At 54.2% G+C, this 20,030-nt stretch overlaps 2 protein-coding genes across 10 annotated transcripts in view; one reads left to right on the top strand and one right to left on the bottom strand.

The window, feature by feature from the left end:
• ZBTB17 (zinc finger and BTB domain containing 17) overlaps positions 1 to 7,223 on the top strand; it is a 28,169-nt gene extending 20,946 nt beyond the window's left edge. For 3 of the 7 annotated variants that reach the window (XM_036914341.2, XM_036914340.2, XM_036914339.2), the window contains 13 exons: positions 415 to 603; positions 1,242 to 1,382; positions 1,730 to 1,855; positions 2,426 to 2,685; positions 2,765 to 2,907; positions 3,009 to 3,309; positions 3,689 to 3,776; positions 3,870 to 3,986; positions 4,072 to 4,192; positions 4,421 to 4,551; positions 4,872 to 5,081; positions 5,186 to 5,275; positions 5,364 to 5,750. In XM_036914341.2, coding sequence (XP_036770236.1) covers positions 415 to 603; positions 1,242 to 1,382; positions 1,730 to 1,855; positions 2,426 to 2,685; positions 2,765 to 2,907; positions 3,009 to 3,309; positions 3,689 to 3,776; positions 3,870 to 3,986; positions 4,072 to 4,192; positions 4,421 to 4,551; positions 4,872 to 5,081; positions 5,186 to 5,275; positions 5,364 to 5,647 — 2,201 coding nt within the window. In that variant the 3' untranslated portion in view covers positions 5,648 to 5,750. The other 4 variants (XR_005030655.2, XM_057499769.1, XM_036914343.2 and 1 more) reach the window with 4 other exon arrangements.
• Positions 6,996 to 20,030, bottom strand: part of SPEN (spen family transcriptional repressor) — an 85,538-nt gene continuing 72,503 nt past the window's right edge. For all 3 annotated transcript variants that reach the window (XM_036914336.2, XM_057499767.1, XM_057499766.1), the window contains 5 exons: positions 10,379 to 18,494; positions 9,487 to 9,966; positions 9,134 to 9,328; positions 8,642 to 8,800; positions 6,996 to 8,160 (listed from right to left, as the gene is read on the bottom strand). In XM_036914336.2, the coding sequence (XP_036770231.2) occupies positions 8,029 to 8,160; positions 8,642 to 8,800; positions 9,134 to 9,328; positions 9,487 to 9,966; positions 10,379 to 18,494 (9,082 nt within the window). In that variant the 3' untranslated portion in view covers positions 6,996 to 8,028. The remainder of the gene's footprint in view (positions 8,161 to 8,641; positions 8,801 to 9,133; positions 9,329 to 9,486; positions 9,967 to 10,378; positions 18,495 to 20,030) is intronic.

Genomic DNA, 20,030 nt, shown 5'->3' with positions numbered 1-20,030 from the left:
GGAAGGATTTGGGCTCCCAACTTAGAATGCTGTGACATGCTGTGAAAAGGTCGGGACAAGGTGCTGTTCCCCCCCTTTCACAGATGGAGAAACTGAGACCCAGAGAGGTCAGGTGACTGATCTGGAGCCTGGTGATAGAGGCAGAGCCCTGATGAGAGCCAGTGCTGATGCGCTGTGGTGGGGAAGTGTAGTGGTGGGGTGGGTGCTCTGTGGGTGTGCTGCTTTTGGGGGGCTGTTGTCCAGGCTAAAAATCCCATTGCCTGCCTCTCCCCCAGCATAGGAGGTGGGGAGATGGTGACCTGGCACTCTGCTCTTCCCACATGCCTGGATCCTGCTGCTGAGTGGGGTGGCCGGCAGGCTGCCGGTGCCCGTTCCTTGAGGTGGGTCTGAGACGGCTGTCTGTGTCCTTGGCAGGCCTGGGGCAGGTGCTGGATTTTATGTACACAGCCAAGCTGAGCCTGAGCTCTGAAAACGTGGATGATGTGCTGGCTGTGGCCAGCTTCCTGCAGATGCAGGACATCATCACAGCCTGCCATGCCCTCAAGTCATTCGCTGAGCCGGCCACCAGCTCTGGGGAGAATACAACGGCCTTGGCCATGGAAGGTACGATTATTGGCAGGCTGTTCCTGGGCAGGGGCTTTGGATGGGGGCTGTGCTGGACTGTCTCCCTTCTCTGGACCTAAGTTTCCTTATCTGGCCTTGCCAGCATCGTGGGATGCTGGTGAGAATTAGCTTAGTCAAGTCTGAGAAAGGCCTTTCAGAGGCCCTTGTGCCTACCCCTTGCCTGCCTTTCACCAGCTTCCTTTGTACCCACTGCCCAGAGCCAGGAGCCACATCTGGTCCGAGGCCTCTGCCCTTGGGCTTTGCCCTTGCAGCTCTCTGTTCCCACACCCTTCCTCCTGCTCCCCTCCGCCTCGGAAAAGCCCCCTATGGCAGCCTGGCCAGGTTCCGGCAGCATACCCTCAGAGAACCACACTTCTCTCCGAAGCACTGGCCTCTGGCCAAAGTCCTTGTCTCATGAGTGAGCTTCGCAGAGGCAGCAGCAGTGACGGCTGTGTTCCCGAGCCCAGTGTAGAGCAGGTGCCCCGTGAATAACTTGTTGAATGAACTATCCAACAAACCACTCCTTAGATGTATCCCAAGGAAGGATCTGGAAGAGCTAGCAAATTCTGGGCCACCTCACCCCTCCCAGTGGTGGGCATCCAATGGGAAATGGCAGGTCTGTCCTGTTCTGTCTCCAGGAGAGGACAAGAGAGCCAAAGAGGAGAAGACTGCTGCCACCACGCCGAGTGAGCTGGAGCCAGCCGGAAGCAGTCCACCCATAGGCCCAGGCAGGGAACCCAAAGAGGAGCGGGGCGGCCAGGCCGAGAGCGCGGCCAGTGGTGAGTCGTGATGCTGAGGCCCCGGCTGGCTGCCCCTTCACCTTCCCGAAGCCTGGGCCAGTGCAGTGAGGGGCTTCCTTGGGACGCTCCTGGGCAGAGAGGGAGGGTGGCACTGGCAGCTATACCCCTTAAGCTCCACTTACCCAGCATGACCCATTGCTTGTTTTAGGGCATCTGCTCCAGCCAGAGCAAAGGCATAAACATGAGTTTGGATGTGCTGAGCACCCCACCCCCGCACCGCACCACCCGGGCCATAGCCACTACCAGGCCTGGTCCAGGAGAGCCATTCGTCATCCCTAGACAGATAGTCCCAACTCAGCCTTCAGTGTCCCCACATGCCATCCCAGGTGCAGAGCAGACGGAGAAGGCCGATGCCCCCCGGGAGCCGCCGTCGGTGGAGCTCAAGCCTGACCCCACCAGTGGCATGGCTGCTGCAGAAGCTGAGGCCGCCTTGTCAGAGAGCTCTGAGCAAGGTACCCTCCTCCCGGCCAGGCTGGCCTCTCCCGCACGTTCCTCAGGGCCCCTCTCCTGCCTCAGCTGATCCCTTCACGCAGCCTTCACCTAGCTGTCCCACCCTTGACTTCAGCCTCTGAGTCAACATCATCTCTTCTTCTTCTGGAATTCTGACATGAGTTTCTTGGCTGCGCACCCTGGTCTGCTTCCTGTTAGCACAGGAGTGGAGATGATGCGCCTTTCCGGAGCTGAGCACCCTTGCAGCCCACCGCCCCCCACTGAATGCCTGTGGGCTGACAGCACCCTTCCCGCTGTGCAGCCAGCCAGGGGTCCCTAGTGGACAGGCCCACAGCATCCTGCAGGCAGCAAGTGCCCTACAGTGGTCTGCACTGGCGCTTCCTGGGCCAGGCCCGGGGATCCTTTATCTGTGGTGCATAAGCACCACAGGCACCACAGGCCTGCCTGCGTGGAGAGCACGGGGTGTGCAGGGAGCAGCCCCAGGGCTGACACAGCTGGTTGCCAAGCCAGCTTCCTGGCATTTGCCTGGCTCTGAGGGCATGTCCTTTGGAGGCCCCTTCTCACCCTCCCAGGCGCCTCAGTGCCTGCCCTTCTCGCGGCAGAAATGGAGGTGGAGCCAGCCAGGAAGGGAGAAGGGAGAGAGGAGGAGGGCGCTGTGGTCAAGGAAGAGGGGCCGCCACTGGAGAAGGGAGAGGCCCCAGAGGAGAGCGAGGAGTCGGCGAGCACGGACTCGGGCCAGGAGCTGGGTGCCGAGGCCCGCGGCCTGCGCTCGGGCACCTACGGGGACCGCACAGAGTCCAAGGCGTATGGCTCGATCATCCACAAGTGCGAGGTGCGGCGCAGGTGGTGCCGGCCCTCCCTGCCCCCTGGCCCGCGCAGCCCCTCACGCCCCTTCCCGCTGCGCCCTGCAGGACTGTGGGAAGGAGTTCACACACACGGGCAACTTCAAGCGGCACATCCGCATCCACACAGGCGAGAAGCCCTTCTCGTGCCGGGAGTGCAGCAAGGCATTCTCCGACCCCGCCGCCTGCAAGGCCCACGAGAAGACGCACAGGTCGGCCCCCACTGCCATACCACCTGCGGCCTCGCCCTCATCCTGCCCCAGTCGTGGGGGCCCAGCAACCCCTCCTCTCCCTGTCCCCTTCTCACCACCAGCCCGCTGAAGCCTTACGGCTGTGAGGAGTGTGGCAAGAGCTACCGGCTCATCAGCCTGCTGAACCTGCACAAGAAGCGGCACTCGGGCGAGGCACGCTACCGCTGCGAGGGCTGCGGCAAGCTCTTCACGACGTCGGGCAACCTCAAGCGGCACCAGCTGGTGCACAGCGGGGAGAAGCCCTACCAGTGCGACTACTGCGGCCGCTCCTTCTCCGACCCCACCTCCAAGATGCGCCACCTGGAGACCCACGACACCGACAAGGAGCACAAGTGTCCTCACTGTGACAAGAAGTTCAACCAGGTGTGCAACCCCCGTGGGGCACCCTGCCCACACGCGGAGGGCCAGGCAGGGGAAGGCAGGGGAGGGGAGGCAAGCCCCTGCTCCGGGAGAGGCCGACTTAGTGACAAAAGGAGATGATAGTAGCAGAATTAGAAAATTACCCTTGCCAAGGATCGAGCCCTTGACCTCTCTCCTGAGGAAACTGGGAGGCCACTTGAGTCAGGATGGGGCTCAGGCCAGAAAGTATGGGGGTGGGCAGTTTTCCCCTTCATGGCGGGGACCTGCACCATGCCGTTGGCCGCGAGGAAGATGGCGCCGTCCACGGACCAGTGTTCCCTGGCGGGAGGGGCTGTGGAGGCCACGTTCTGTGGGTGGCCCTTCTGACCCCTGCCTGGCATAGGTGGGGAATCTGAAGGCCCACCTGAAGATCCACATCGCGGACGGGCCCCTCAAGTGCCGAGAGTGTGGAAAGCAGTTCACCACCTCAGGTAGGCGAGGGCGCCCTGGCTGCCCTCAGACCCCTCCCCACTGCAACCACCCAGTGGTGCCCCATGCCAGGCCCGCCCTTGGTCTCACCACAGGGAACCTCAAGCGGCACCTTCGCATCCACAGTGGGGAGAAGCCCTACGTGTGTGTCCACTGCCAGCGGCAGTTTGCTGACCCTGGGGCTCTGCAGCGGCATGTCCGTATCCACACAGGTGGGTGGCACCCCCCGCGGTTCTTGGGGCCTGGGGAAGGCCCTCTGGAAGGGGCAGGCACCAAACACCTGCCCCGTGTCCACAGGCGAGAAGCCGTGCCAGTGTGTGATGTGCGGCAAGGCCTTCACCCAGGCCAGCTCCCTCATTGCCCACGTGCGCCAGCACACCGGGGAGAAGCCCTACGTCTGCGAGCGCTGCGGCAAGAGGTCCCGCCCCTGCCCGCCCCCACCCAGGCACTGTGGGGTCCCTCGGCACTCTGCGCGGTGGAGGGGTCACAGAACAAATTTAGTACTCAATTGGGAGCTGGGAGGACTGCCCCAGCCCAGGGGGTGGTCCCAGGGGTCCTCTCCAACCAAGAAGGTGGGGCAGGAGGCCCGGGCCAGGCTCCCTGGCTGGGGCAATTCAGTGCAAGCCCCTCTCTCTGTGGCCCGCAGATTTGTCCAGTCCAGCCAGCTGGCCAATCACATTCGCCACCACGACAATATCCGTCCTCACAAGTGCAGCGTGTGCAGCAAGGCCTTCGTGAATGTGGGTGACCTGTCCAAGCACATCATCATCCACACTGGTGAGTGTGCTCCCTGCCGCTCTGTCCCGGCCTAGCCCTTGCACCCAGGGTCCAGTAGTGGGAAGGAAGGGTCCCCAGGGCCCAGCCTTGAGTGCTGGCACTTGCTGAAGGTGGCTGTGAAAGAAGTTCAATTCAAATGAGGACCCCATTTTCTTAGTGCTTCCAGAAGGCACAGGAGCCACTGGGGGCTTCTGAGCAGCTCTGGTGGCCACCCCAGAGCATTTGTGCTGGAAAAGACAGGGCTGCTGGGGAAGCTGAAGGCCACAAAGTCCTCCCCCAACACCCCAACGGCAGGAGAGAACCTTGCCTTCCCCAAGCAGGAGAGAAGCCTTACCTGTGTGACAAGTGCGGTCGTGGCTTCAACCGGGTGGACAACTTGCGTTCTCATGTGAAGACCGTGCACCAGGGCAAGGCAGGCATCAAAATCCTAGAGCCAGAGGAGGGTGGCGAGGTCAGCGTGGTCACTGTTGATGACATGGTCACACTGGCCACTGAGGCGCTGGCAGCAACAGCTGTCACTCAGCTCACAGGTGCGGGCTCTGGGCAGCAGAGGGTGGTCACAAATAGCTTGCCTTGGGGTGACAACCAAGGGGCAGGTGCTTCTGACCTTAGGCCTTGCTGACTCTGCCCACAGTGGTACCAGTGGGGGCTGCGGTGACTGCCGACGAGACAGAAGTACTGAAAGCCGAGATCAGTAAAGCTGTGAAGCAAGTGCAGGAAGAAGGTGAGAGGGGCCGTTGGGGGTAGGGGATGAAAGCTGGTGGACCCCAAGAGTCCTTCCCTTCCTGACCACAGCCCCCTACCTCCCACAGACCCCAACACCCACATCCTCTATGCCTGTGACTCCTGTGGGGACAAGTTCCTGGATGCTAATAGCCTGGCCCAGCACGTGCGGATCCACACGGCCCAGGCACTTGTCATGTTCCAGACTGATGCGGACTTCTACCAGCAGTATGGACCGGGCAGCACGTGGCCAGCTGGGCAGGTGCTGCAGGCAGGGGAGCTGGTCTTCCGCCCTCGGGATGGGGCCGATGGCCAGCCTGCTCTAGCAGAGACACCCCCCACAGCCCCTGACTGTCCACCGCCTGCTGAGTGAGCAGGCATCCCTCTTCCTCCTGTTTATTTAAGGACGGATGGCACCCTAGAACTGAGAGGCGTGGCCCGGCTCCCTAGAGAGAATAAATCTGAATATTTTCTAATGCTGCCTATAGCTCCCTGTCGGGTGGGGTGGGGAGCTGGCAGCTGTGCTCCACCCAGGGACCAGCTGGCAGGACCTGCTTCTTGAGAAAGCCAGGCTCTTCCTCCTGTGGAATGGGACAGCTGCCCTGGGACCTATCTAGAAGCCAGCTGGCTTCTTTGCCCCAAGTTGGGAAGTGGGCAGCACATTCAGAGCTAGAGACTGCAGCTCCACACACTCCACCCCCTCATCCAGTTTCCTCTTTGGGCCTCTCACCTGTTCAGCTTTAGGACCTGACCTCCCCTGTCTGCCATGGAGCACAGCAGGGGCTGGTCACAGCTGCTGACCAGGATCCAGGCAACCAAGTGAGCACCCAGCTCAGGGGCCCACTCAGCCAGAGCAGCAGGTAGGCAGAGAGCCAGGCCCAGGAGGCCCCGGGGCCTACTCTGTTGGGTTTGGGGAAGCAGGAGGGCTCCATACTCCGCAGGAACCCGGCCAGAGGATCTGGCCAAGCCAGTGCCATATTCTGGGAATGGTTACTTGCCCTCAATTGATGGAATCTCCACCACCAGGCTGAGGGCCTGAAGGGTCAGGAATGACCATTCAGGAGCTTTGATGGGGAGGTGGGGGACACAGCATTGCTTGAACTACAAGCAGCAAGTCATTCTCACATCAGCAGGGCAGTGAGACGCCATCTCTTCCCCTTTTCCACACAGTCCGCCCTCAGCAGCTGTAACCTCTCACTTGGAGATGGCACCATCTTCTTGCATCAAAAGTGTAGGTCTGTTTGGAGGAACTCTGGATATTTCAAGTGAGACGACCAGCTCTGTGGTCCGTGTTCCTGTTCCCCAGCTTGTATGGGGTCCAGTAGCAGGGCAAGCATGACCCGCCCACCCCATCCTCCTGTCTGGAGGCTGCTGCAGGGCCAGCCTGCATCACCACACCCAGAGAAGGAAGGGGCAGAAGACAAAGACACCAAAGCTCGCTTAAGATGCTGCTGCGTTGGTGTGGGCGTGGTTTTATTCTGCATCTAAATGTGAAGTGCCTTCCACTTACCCAGTAACCAGTTCAGTCCAGTCCATGCTGGAAATTTCCCTAAGATAGAGTGATCCTTAGGGAGAATTAAGTGGCAGAAACGAATAGGTCTCATATCCAAACTCGGGGCGGGTTGGGTGGAGAAAGCAAAAATGGGATGAGGGCCAGCTGTTCCATAAGCCAAGGCCCCTCGCTCCTCCCACCGAAGTGACAATCACATCCACACTTGACGTGTTTTGTATTTTTTAATAAAGTTTGTAATCCAATGGACACACAAAACAAAACTGCGCTGAGAAAAACAGTTTCATAAATTAATAAGTGTTAGGAAGTTGCGGGGAGAGGTCAAGGTATCAGGAGGGGAAGCCAGTCGTGTGTGTGTGTGTGTGTGTGTGTGTGTGTGACACTTCCAAACCACGGGGGCAGGACCCGTGCTGAAACGAAGCGCACATATACAAGTGAGTGACAATACAAAGTCTGAGTATGAAAATAAGATTTTCTCTGAAAACACATTTTTGGCACAGATTAAAAAAAATGTATGTCAGGGGAATTTGATTTTTTAAGTCAGTATTATATATATTTATATATATTATATATTTATATATACACACATCCCAAGTTCTGCATATCCCACCAAGAAAGAAAATCCTCTGCTCCTGTTCGATTGTAAACTGTACATCCCAGGTGAATCAAAGATGGTGGCAGCAGGAGAATTAAGAAAGATGACATCCAAATGAGCAAGGGGAAGGGAGGAATGGGGACAAAACAACCCGATGAAATGTTCCTTGACCCCAGGGTTTCGGCAGAAGTTCCAAGTCCTATGTGAGCGTCCTCAATGTGTGTGCACGTACACCAAGACATCCAGAGGGTCACAGCCTGTCTTCACTGTGCAAAAGTCCAAGTCACTAATTTAGTGCAAAGGCAGTTCTGTTCTCTTGTTTCTTAACAAAACAACAAAAAAATAATTCCACTGCCCTGTTCCTTCTCTCCAAAAAGGAGAGCACACCCAGCCCCACGGTGTCTGCAGCGTCTGTCGGTCGGTGGTCTGTCCTTGGGCTAAATGTCATGTAAACATACAAGTAGCAGCACCACTGCCCAGGGGGGTATGTCCGACTGAGCCGGGAGGGCGGGCAGGAGGGCGAGGCTGGCGTGCGGCAGTGGAGTATGTCCCCTTTGGCAACTTCTTCCTCCACTTGGCTAGGTTGTCCTATGTTTATTTTTTGCAGCAGAGCCTCAGGGAAGTACACCGGTGGTGACCATTCAGTGGCTCACACAGAGGCGATGACAATCATGAGGTGGGGAGAAATGTTGGAGATGCTGGCAAGGAGGTCAGGGGCCAGTCGGGACAGGTGACTCTCAGAGAACTCACAGGGTGGAAAGATCTGCAGCACATAGGCGGGCTGGAGAAGGGAGAAGGGTAGCAAAGTGGGACCCCTGGGCTCACATCACCCACCCCACTACCATTCCTCCTAAAAACATTTCCACCTGGGGGCCCGGAAGAGGGCGGCCCAAGGCAGAGAGCCAGATTGAGTTGTTTCCCAACCAGCTAATGCCTTGGCGACTTTCATCCACCAGAAAGCACCTGGGTGACAGAAAACTAATGGGAACTCACTCCCTGGGAACCTCTTCTATACCATGAAGCCAAAGAAAACCCTGCTGTTCCAGCTGTCCTTGGCTATCTCAGGATGGGCAATGGTGGCCCTGCCCATACACTCTGCTCGTTTCCTCCACCCAGAATGCCCTTTGCCCACCTCCTCCAGGGCTTTCCTAGACGACTCTTGTTGGCATCTTGTTGCCTATGCCACCAGCCTAGTCAGACTGCCTGACCAGCTGAGACCAGCCTCCTGCTGTGCACCAAAAGGCCCCGGCCCCCAGGCTGACCTGATTGGAGCCGGGATTGGGAACGTTGATGATCCCCGCTGCCTGCTTGGCCTGGAGATAGGTGATGAAGGCAGCCTTGAGGGACTCGGTCTGACTCACGACATCGTCTTGGTCACGGCCGCAGGGCAGAGCCAGCAGCAGACAGTAATCTGTCTCCACCTGCAGCAGAGGCAGCCATCAGCGGTCAGGGCCTCTGCCCCACAGAACAGCAGCCCATGCAAAGAGAGGCATGTCCAGCCCAGGGAATTTGGCTCCCAAGTCCACAAAAGCCCCTGCCTCTGAGACTACCTTAAAGCCCACTCTCATAGCTTGCTGAAATGAAAAAAGCCTTGTTTCTGGGTCTGAAGGCATTTTACACTCCCAGGGGTGACAGAACATACCCCTCTTGGTCTGCTCCAAGGATGCCATTACTGCACCCCATGACAGGCCAGGACACAGGTACATGGCCGCCCACACCCTCCGCCCTGTGGATGGAGCAGGGCCCAGTCCTACCGTCATCCTTCGGGCAACCCCTTCCAGCTGTGTGGCCTCCAGCCGCATCCTCTGGGCAATCCTCAGTGGGGGACCTCCTTCGGAGAGAGGCAGGGACCGATGGGCTAGGACGTTGTTGCCAGAGACGAAGTGGAGCTGCACAGCAGCTGTGTCGTTCTTGAGGGCCAGTAGGCCCTGCCACACGATGGGATACTTCTGCTCACAGGGAAACAAACAGAAAGTGAGCTCACAGCTGGAAAGCAGAGCCACGCTGGCCACAGCCCCCAGGGAGCAGCTTGCCAGTCTAAGTCAAGTGGGGCTCTCACAGGACAGTAAACACAGCACAAAGCCTGGAGGCCTCTGCCCAGGCTTACCTTCAGAAGCTGGACCATATCCACAGGCCTCTGGGAAGTCAAGTGTGGAGAGGAATCCTGTTTGGGGGTGGGCTGGGCTTCAGTGTGCAGCAGGGCCAGTCCTGGAGAGGTGCTGGAGCCTGAGGTTGTGGGGACAAACAGCGGCTGCTTTGGAGCAGCCTGAGCAGGCAGAGGTGCTGGGAGGTCAGACTTCATGGAGACAGACACAGGGGAGGGATAGGAGGTCTGGCTTGTTTCCACCTGCGCCCTCTGAACCTGGGCATGAGGCTCAGATGGCCTGCTTGCAGGTACAGGTGGGAGGCGAGGCTGCTCTGCTCCCGTCTGGGTCCCCTTCGCCTCCTGGGAGACCTGAGGCATCTTGCTGCTGGGTTGCTGGCCTGGTTGACTAAGCTGGGTGGGCTGGATGGGCTGTGGAGGCTGAGCAGGCTGCGTGGGCTGGCCAGGCTGGCCAGGCTGCAGGGGCTCACCTTCAGGGGGGCCCTGGGGATGGGAGAGAAGACAGGCGACAGAGTCAGAGTCTGCTTTGCACAACACCCTGCCCATAACCAACCAGCCATGGGCCCCAGAGCAGGGTCGGATGCAGGGCGTCCCATCAGCCAGGCCCACAGAAGGGGCTTTAACCAGATGGTGATGTGCTTGGGCACTCCAGATGGAGGGTCCTGGTGGATGTCCCCCATTCCCTCCCCCCCCCCCACAGGCAGGAGCTGCCACCCCACCTGTTCCCACAAAGAGCTCTTTCTCAGGTCCCTGAGCTGTATGCAGGGACCTGACCCCTTCATCCCGAAATTTAGAAAGCTGCTCTTCAAACCCACAAAAAGGGCAACTTATTTCTTGGGCCTTGCTGGCACCTCAGCTGCTACGGGGCCCAGGAGCTGACTGCTGGCGCTCTCACCTGAGCAGGCGCCTTGGTCCGGGCAGGCAGGCCCATGGCAGCAGCAGTGGGAAACTGCGTGTGAGCGAGCTGGGCCGGGCCGTGGTAGGTGCGGATGTCTCCGTACCTGTACTCCTGAAACAGTTCCCCGCTGGAGTGCACGATCTGCACCCCATGGGTCACCACCACAGGCGGGGTCAGGGGCAGCCCCTGGAGCTGGTTGCTGGGGGTGACTGTGAGGATGCGGGCCTCGCCATGAGGGGCAGGGGTGGGGGCTGCCTTGGCATCTGCTGTCTTGGCAGCATCCTTCCCTGGCTGTAGAGGGGCCTTGCCAGCTGGTGGCACCTTCACCGTCCCATCTGCTACCCGGGGCTGCTCACTGACTGCTGTCACATGGGGGTGCACCATGATCCTCACATCCCGGGGCACAGTGTATGGGTGCAGGCGGTACTCGGACTGCATGACCAGCACCTCTGACTGCACAGGAGCTGTGGCTCGAGCCACAGGGAGGTGATAATGCACTTCTTCCTCTGGAGAGTGCTGGGAGGCCAGGGCGGGGACACCGGCTGTGGCTGGCTGGGGTGTACCTGCACGCTGTGGGGCCCTGACCTCTATCTGCTGGGGCTGCAGAGGAGCCCGAGGAGAGTGAAGTGTCTCTGGCCGGATGCTGTAGGTGATGCTGGGCAGCGTGGGCGTGTTCATCCTCACCTCACCCTGGGACAGGTGGCTAAGGGACACAGTCTGGGTGATGCTGTGGGGCGGCATGATGACAGAAGGCTCTGGGTGTATGCTGGAGATGAACTGAGGCACAGGAATGCCTGCAGCCAGCATGACTGTAGCGTTAGTGGAGAGAGCAGTGGATGTGGTGTTGCTGGGGTGGCAAGCCCTCGGGAACGGGGACGGAGCAGGCCCACCGGTGCGAGGAGAATGTGTGTCTGGCTTCGTGGCCGCCAAATGAGAAACCGTTCTGTCTGTTGGGGTACTGGGCCCCGAGGCGATGTGGTTCACTTCTGCGGGCAGTTTGCTGGGCACAGCAGGAGGGTGGTGGGGGGTGAGCGTGGACCCCAGGTTAGCTGGCTGAAGGACCTTAGTCTCTATTTTGAGGGTGACGGGGTCAGCAAGCTTTTTATTAGTAGTGACTATGCTTGGGGTGAGGACCAGCTGGTTGTGAACCAGCACTGGGGATGTGTTTATGCCCTGGGTGAGAACCTTCACTGTGCCGCCCTGGGTGACAGGGGTAGACACAGAGAGGTGGATAGGCTCAGGCTTCTCCAAGGACGGGCGGTCGGCCTTCACAGATGAAATCACAGGGGATGCGTTATACGTCTGGGCAGTTAATACCAGAGTAGAATGGGTGGCCACATTTGCATAGCCGGAAGGAGCTTGAGGACCTTTGGGCGGGGGCTGTGATGCTGTGACAGAGTCGGCTTTGACCTGGGACTTGGACACCGACTGCTGAAACTCAATGTCCATGGCGCTTGCTGGGGGGATCTGGCTGATCTTGGCACTGATCCGCTGAGGGCCTTCAGTCTTTTGCCCGGAATAGCTCAGGAGCACGACGCCTTCGGAAGTGTTCACACGCAGCCCGGCGCCAGAGCCTGTGTCTGCCGGACGGTCATCGATCACAGACATAGACCCCGGGTGGAACCGACTGTTTTCACTGGTGCTGGATCTCTGTTTGCACTTTGCTGATGGTGCGATCACTGCACCAGCCACCGTCACCGCACCTGCCGTTGTGGCAGTCCCACCACCGGAAGCAGCAGTGCCTGCCCCCGCTGTGACCGTCACTGCTCCTGCAGCGGTATTCATCGGTGTGGTGAGAACGTTCACAGGCCCTGTCAGGACGTTCACAGGCCCCTTCAGGACGTTCACAGGGCCAGCAGGAGTGTTCACCAGACCCTTCAGCGTGGCCACTGAGCCCTTCACAGGGCCTTTTAGGGCATTCACTGGGCCGGTCAGAGCATTCACTGGGACCAAGGAGACATTCACCAGGCCGGTCAGAGCACTCACCAGGCCAGTCAGGGTTTGAGGAGCTGGTTTCGCCAGAGTTATTTTTTGTGAATTCTCCAAGTCAATGCTGACAGGCATCCGGCTGATGACAGAAGTGATTTTAGGAGCAATGACAGGAGCCACCTTTTCTTTGTCAGTGGCCACTGGAACCTCTGAGGCCTGTGTGTCGGAGGTGTTGGTGACTGGAGCTGCTGGCTTTTCTTCCAGAAGAGGCTTCTTCGATTCACCGGGAGGGGGCAGTGCCTCATGCAGACAAGGTGCAGCGCTGACAGGCTCCGCGATGGCAGTTGTGACATTTGTGGAAGTGATACCCGTGGCAGACACATACTTGGGGTCCATGAGGATCTTCCTCAGCGTACTGGAGCTGGTATCAAGGTCAGAGGCTTTTGTGTCTGGAGGAAGAGCTGGAGACGGGGCAGACTGAGACCGAGGTTCCTCCTGCCTTGTGATCCACTCTGTCACCTTAGTAGGGGGACTCTGGTGTGGGAGCCCCACAGGGGTGACAGGAGGTGGGAGCTTTGTTGCAGCCACAGAAGGAATTGTGGGGATGGGTAAGCTGGGGTCACTGGGTGGGGTCACCGGGTCACTTTCAATGATAGAGTGCACCTTGAATCTGGCATGAGGCTCCTCCTCCACGGGGGCTGGCTCTGAGAGTGGGAGAAGGTCTGGGAGTGAGGGTGCTATGGCTGGAGTCTTTTCTTCAACACCGTTTTCTTGGGACAAATTCTCCACAGACGGAACTATGCTGGGGTCAGAAGCACAGGACTCTGGAGGGGTGAGTGGGGGCTTCTCAGCCTGCTTTTCTTCCTCCAGAGTTTCTGAGGGCTGTACCGTGGTCCCCTCATTTATGGCAGGACTCCTGCTTTGAACTGGGTCAGGCTTAGGGACTCGGGTCTCTACAGTAGTCGTTTTCTTGTTTGTATTTCGTTTGCGTCGTGATCGCGTCTTCTGGCGCCCTTTGTCTTTCCGAGCAAGAACAACCTCTGCTTCTTTAGATCCTTTGGCTTCTGGCACTGGGTGGGCGATTTTGCTGCTGTTCCCGCCGGCTTCCTTGGTGTCTGTGGGGCCTGCTGAGTGGTCGGGGGCACTGACTGGTGGCCCAGAAGATTCTGTAGCAGCTTCAGTCTCCAAGATGCCAGACACAGCCTCATTGGTCTCAGGCTCCATTCCTTCCCCAGGCGGCTGCAGGACCTGAGAGCGGGGCTGTAGATCTGTCTGTGATTCTGCAGGGTAAGGTGGGGGTGCTGGGAAGTTTTCTGGCTCCCCAGAAATGTCATTGATGATGGAGCCAATGGCTGCAGCCAGTTCTGTTTCACTTGCTTGGTGTGGGGGCTTGTCCCTGCCCTCTGTGGAGAGGCCCTCTGATGTGTCTGTGGCTGCTGCCTTGAAGGCGGCGGCGGCAGCCTCAGTGAAGTTTGCAATGTTCTCCACGGCCTGCTCCAGCTCCATCTGCCTGGCTAACTGATTTGCTTCTGGGGACGGCTTAGAGGCAGTCGTATCTTCCTTCTGCAGCTCCTTGTCTGGATCAGCTGGTTCACTGTTCACCTGGGATGATGTACCACCTTCCTCCTGAGGATGCCCACTCTTCTCAGGGGACACTGCCACGACCCCAGCTTCCTTCTCCTCTGCCAGCCCCAAAGGGCCTGCAGTCACACTGGGACTGACACTGGGACTGACACTGGCATCCACATTTTTCAGATTTGCAGATTTGTCCACTGCTGACCTAGAATTTCGAGATCTTCCTCTCTTTGACTTAGAGTTTTTTTCAGGGGCTGTTTTTTTCTCCACCACTTCAACTGGCAGGGTGTCAGATGAATTTTTGTCTGTGCTGATCTCTTTTTTGTCACGTTTATGTTCACTTCCTGCTTCTTCTTTATCGACCTTGGATTTTGTGTTATTTTCTTTCATATTTACTTGGGGACTCACGTCAGTGGTGGCCTCAGAACGTTCAACATCAACTTTGGGCTCATTTTTCCCCCTTTTCCCTTGTGGGCCGCCAGCAGCTACTGTTTTTTGGGTCCGGGGGGACCTCCATCCCTCAGCTGGTTTGAGTGTTTCTACGGGTTCCTTCGTCTCCGTCTCCTCCTCATCGTCAGCTCGACGCCGTGTTTTCGGAGGCCTCCCCCTCCTGGGGGTGGTGGGTACTGCCGCTGCCTCCTGAAGCTCTCGCTCCAGTCTCTTCCTTGTCACTCTAGGTTGCTCGACAGGCTCCTTCACGGGAGAGCGGCTTTCATGGTCACCCATGGTTGCATAGACGCTCCTCACATTCCGGCGCCTTGCTCGGCTGAGGGGCAAACTTGGCTCGGGATGTTCAGGGTCCACAGCTGAGTTTTTAGAGGCAGTCCTCGTAACCTTCTCTGCCTCCATCTTCAATTCTAAGAGCTTCTGTGCTTCCCCACGAGGAGAACTGGACCGCCTGAGTCTCTCCCGGTCTATCCTCTCACTCTTCCTCGTGACTGGCTTCTCCACGAGACTTGCAGCAGCTGCCTGGGTGGGGGTCTTGGAGCGCTTACTTTTGCTTGGCTTTTTTTCTTTTGCAGCAACTGGAGGATCAATCTCTGTATCTTCATAGGCTTGGGGCTGAACCTCAGGAACAGCTTCAGTTTTTTGATTTGCATCAGGTTCAACATTAGCAGGTGCGCTCGGTTTTTCCGCTTTTGGCTCATCAGTTTCCTCAGGCTTCTGAGTCGGGTTTGAAAGTGGTTGGATTCTGTCAGGTTCTGGATCTACACTGACCTCTACCTGGGAAAATGAGGCCCCAGGAGTTGGAGGCTTGGCATCTAAATAAGGCAGCTGGTCAACTGATGAACTTTCTTCAACAACCAGTGGAGTCCTGGCAGCATCTTTATTGGTGTCCACTCCTGGGGGCAAATCTACTTGGTCAGACTCTTCTGCAGCAATGGGAGCCAGGTCAGACACAGGTTTTGCTTCTTCTGAGACAGAGGCTGGCTCCATGGTCTTCTCTTCTGTCATCAACGGCACCTCTTCTGTTTTTTCACTAGTGGTAACTGTCCTCTCCAGTGGTAACGATGCTGACTCCGGAGTTACAACAGTGACACTAGGTGGTGGTCCGGTTGAAGATGGAGTTTTCAGTTCAGGCTCTCTGTTCTCAGAAGTAGATTCTGGGGTCTTGGGATAATCCTCTGCATCTTCCTGTTTCTCAGCCTCTTTGGGTTTTTGGTCTTTTTCTTTTTCTTTCTGTTGCATTCGTGTGAGTTCCATAAATCTGCTATGGAAAAGAACTACTGGCTGTTGAATCAAATCAGTTGTGCTGTTCACTCCATCAGATACCTGCCTCCCATATAGCCTACCAGAAATGAAATCAGATTCTTCGTCTTTTCTCTCTAGGTGCTGCAGCCGCTTGGAATCTTGCTCAAAGATTGAGCTATGTAAAAAACGAGAAGCAAACAACTCTTGCCTTTCCTGTTCTTCTTCTTTATGATCATCTTTTTTATTATCCATTTTTCCTTCTGAGTCTGTCCGAATTTTCTTCTTTTTCATGTACCAGGATGGAATAGGTCTTGGAGCAGAGTCAACCTTTTCTTTATCTTTGTTGTTTCGAAAATTAGCAAATCGGGAGTCCCAGTCAAGAAAAGACCAATTTTCTTCTCGAGACGAAGAGAGCGATTTAGCTCTTTCAAGCAAAGCCTTTGTGTCTGGTGTGATTGTCTTATCCAATGCAAAAGAGTAAAATTTGTTCCTTTCTAAAGAACTGGAGAGTCTTTCATCTCGCTCACGTAGTTTGTCTTCTCTGTCCCTCAATAAAAAAGACAATCGAGAGCTTTCATATAATGCAGAGGCTCTGGGTGAGTGGGATTTGTGTTCTCCATCTTCATCAGAATCAGAAGGCACCTCACCAGGTTCCAAGTCACGTACAGACCTCTTTCGAAGGCTGTCTCTCTTAATTATGCTGTTTGGAAAACTCACGTCAAATCTGCTGGCATCTTGTTTCATCTGAGAGTCCCACCGATTTAGCTCATCTTCAGAATTCAAGACAGACAGCTTTATTTTGGCCATGTCTGCCATCTGTTCTCTCCTGCTAGAATCATAAGGATTAAATTTTAAGGACTCTTCTCTGACTGTTATATTAGAATAGGGGAGACCTTTTTCATCTACTTTAGGAGACCCTTTTACTGACATGAGCCTGGGGGAGCCTACGAGGTCATCTTCTTCATGGAAGGACCCATGTCGGACATTGGGAGAACCAGCGGTCCTTTCAGAATCCTCACTGATCTGCCGTGAGCTTCTGTAATTCCTCTCTCTTTTGGTGCAGACATCAAAATCAACATGGTCCATCCGTTTCTTTTTGCTGGGAGGAGAGTCGTCAGTGACATCCTGAGGGGGTTTGCCTACCTCGTGGACGAGACTACGCCTTTCATATTCATCTACATCTTTTCTAGGACTGCCAAGCTTCTCAGACTTGGCTATTTCCATCTCCATCTGCTGTTTTCTACGACTCTGCTCCATTTGTTTTCGGTAACTCTGTGTGTGATCAATATCAATGCCAATTTTTTCCTCAGTATTTACTGAATGTGGTTTCTCTTGGCCTGGTTTACATTCAAGTGTTTCATCACGAAGACTGCAATAGTTCTTCCTAATATCTTCTTTCTCTGGTCCTTGATCATCTGACAGCTGTAGCTGTTTAAGCTGTGGTTTTGAAGCAGTGGATTTTTTTGGTTGGATTTCTTGACTTTCCACAGATTCACCTACTGGTTCTCCTAGCCTTGCTTGTAGGTCTGAGTTGGGCCTAGAACCAACAGAAATACTGGCAAGCTCCTGACAGTCTTTAGGGCTAGGAACAGCATTAAGTCTGTCCAGTTTGATTTTTTTAGATTCTCTTTTAAGAATTTCCTTCCTCGCAGGCTTTCTTTCAGATTCTCCTTCCCTCAGCAGAATGACATCTCTAGATGGTATGTCAGGCTGCTTTTTTAAAAGCACACGAGCATCCTCCACCTCTGGACTAGTTTTCTTGACTTCTGATTTTTGCCTTTCTGCTTTCAAATTGGAATCAGCAAAACGTCTTTTCCTTGCTTCCAGCTTCTCCAGATCTGTAGCACTTACCCCATCGGCAGTCTGCTCTGGCTTCAGATGCTTCCTGGGTTTAAGCCTGCCTTCCTTATCTACCACTTCTATGTGGCTTGAAAGACCCTTTTCCTTTGGCAATTTGACTCTAACAGACTCCAGTTTAGACAAGTCAGACTTTGTAGGCTCCGTCTGAGAGACCGGAAGTTTCTGATCTAGGGCAGAAGACTTGACAATATCAATGTCAAGCTTGGCTTTTAGCTTCTCCAAAGGAGTATGGTCAATAACTCTCCCCTCTTTTTCTTTCACTCGAGTCAAAACAACACAAGGCATGAGTTCTAGGCGGTTTTTTGCTATTCCTTCTTTGTCAGCTTTCTCTCTGCTCAGTTTATTAAAAACCCTTGATTTTTCAGGGCTCTGTTCTCTTTCATTTTCTTGGTCTGTTTCTGAAGACTGAGAACTCGGGGAATGAACTTTTCCTTTCCGTTTCTGCTTTTCAGTTTTGTCCTTTTCCACCTTTTCCTTCCTTATTAAGCGTCTCTCTCTTTCCACTCTCTCAGGATCAAAAGTTCGTTCTTTATCTGTCTTGTCATTTTTTGTATAGCGCTCCAAACGAGATTTGTCAAGTTTATCGTATCTTGGAGGGGAAACTGAGCTGCAGCTTCCACTCCGGTCTGAGGATCGGCTGTACATCCTCCTCTCAGAATCACTTGGCAATCTCTCTGACTGTGAGGGCGAAGCTCCAGGACTCTGTGGGCGTCGCAAGTGCACTGGACTCTGGCTGCGTTCAATTGGCCTCCTCTCGTGGTCTCTATCCCGGTCAGACTCAAATCTTTCACGTTCTCTTTCTCGTTCCCTTTGCCTGTAACTGTATTCCCGAATATCTTGTTCATAAGGATCATTTCTGTAGTCCCTATATTCCCGAGGATCATCATAATACCGTGATTCATAGTAATCTCCTTGGTAAGTTTCCCATTCTGAATAAAATTCTCTCCCTCGAGTTGGATAGTCCCGTCTGGAATCCTCAGGATAAGTGCCTGGAGTACGAATGTTCTCATAATATGTGCGATCTTGGCTATAGTCGTAAGATCCCCTTCGCTCCTCTCTGTCAAAAAACAAAAAAGTATGTGTTAGTTCTTTTGTTTCCTTGTCACTTACATATTAAATCATACAGATGAGATTACAATGTCCTGCTTCTAAAAATCTTTGCCATTATTTGATTACTAGTTAGACCTATGCTGTTCAAAACTGTGGCCACTAGCCACACATGGCTACTGAGCACTTGAAACTGGGCCAGTCATAATTGAGATGTGAATGCAAAACACAGATTCAATTTGGTAGATTTAATTTTTTTTTAAGTTATGTCATTTATTTAAATTGATTATGTTGAGATAATAGTATTTTAGATATACTGAGTTAAAATTAATTTCACTTTTTCTTTTTAGTTTTTAATGGGTCTACTAGACAATCTGAAGTGCATGTACAGCTGGTATTGCGTTTCTGTCGGACAGCAGCACTCTCTCTCTCCTTTACCCTTCTGCTATTGATGCCTTGCAACAAGCACTGGTATCAGACGGTATCACATTCCCACATTCCTAAGTCTTTCATGATTTCTTTTCTGCCAAAAGATATTCTTACCACAGCTTTGGAAACAAATGCACTGTTTGGGAAAATAGATAATAATTTAATTAAAATCTTGCCACCTATGTGATCTTATGATATTGATAATACCTCTACCTTAATTCATAATTTAAAAATACCTTGGGGGCCAGTCTCCCTGGGCTCAGTCTCCTCACTTTTCCCCTTAATGCTCTTAGAAAATTAAATGACATTTGTAAAACCTCGCTAACATAATGTAAGGCATGCACTTTGCTGTCAGTAAATGCTACTTCTCCCTAACCTGCCAACTAACAAATCGGATGATTTCAAGCCTTGAGAGAGGATTCCTCAATTGTAAAGGAGCTCACCACGGGTTTCCTCCCACAGTGACATGTGCCAGGGCATTCAAATAGGATTAGATTTACATACAAGAACGTGTATGGAGTCTAAAATGAAATTCACCTGCAACAGAGGCCAATTCGTTCACGCTCTGGTTTAGTCTCAATGTTTGTTCTCTTAAGCAGTTGGGGCCTGCTCACTCTACACAGTGCTGTCATTAGTGGTTCACTGACGCATAACAAGTCTAAAACTTAAGCTCCTAACGGCAAGAGGTTTTGCCTTCTTGGCCACACAATTTCTTTAATTCTTTTAACAGTGCATGGCTCATAGAAGGCACTCAAATATTTGTTGAAAGAATGAACCTCAGAAAAATATGTCAGAGCTGCTACTGGATTCTAATCTGTTTTCAACAGCAAATGAAGGATCTAAACCTAACATCAGAACATCAATAACACATTATTATATGAATTTATACTGAACTTTCTCACTCCAATGGGAGTACTTTATGACATCTATGATACTTTTAATTTGTTTCAAGATGATCATCTAGATTTCCACAGGAATCAGGTTCTTTGCCTACATACTGGCCTGCCAGCTTGCAAATAAATGTTAGTACACATGGAATTAGGCTAGTTTAACTCACTACCATCATAAATACAAACTCCAGGAAAGCACCACTTTCATCCACACCATATGCCTTCTT

Source organism: Manis pentadactyla, chromosome 4, assembly GCF_030020395.1.
Source record: "Manis pentadactyla isolate mManPen7 chromosome 4, mManPen7.hap1, whole genome shotgun sequence".
Taxonomy (NCBI): Eukaryota; Metazoa; Chordata; class Mammalia; order Pholidota; family Manidae; genus Manis; species Manis pentadactyla.
Note: the sequence above shows the minus strand (reverse complement) of the source record. Positions and strands in the feature narration are given on the sequence as shown.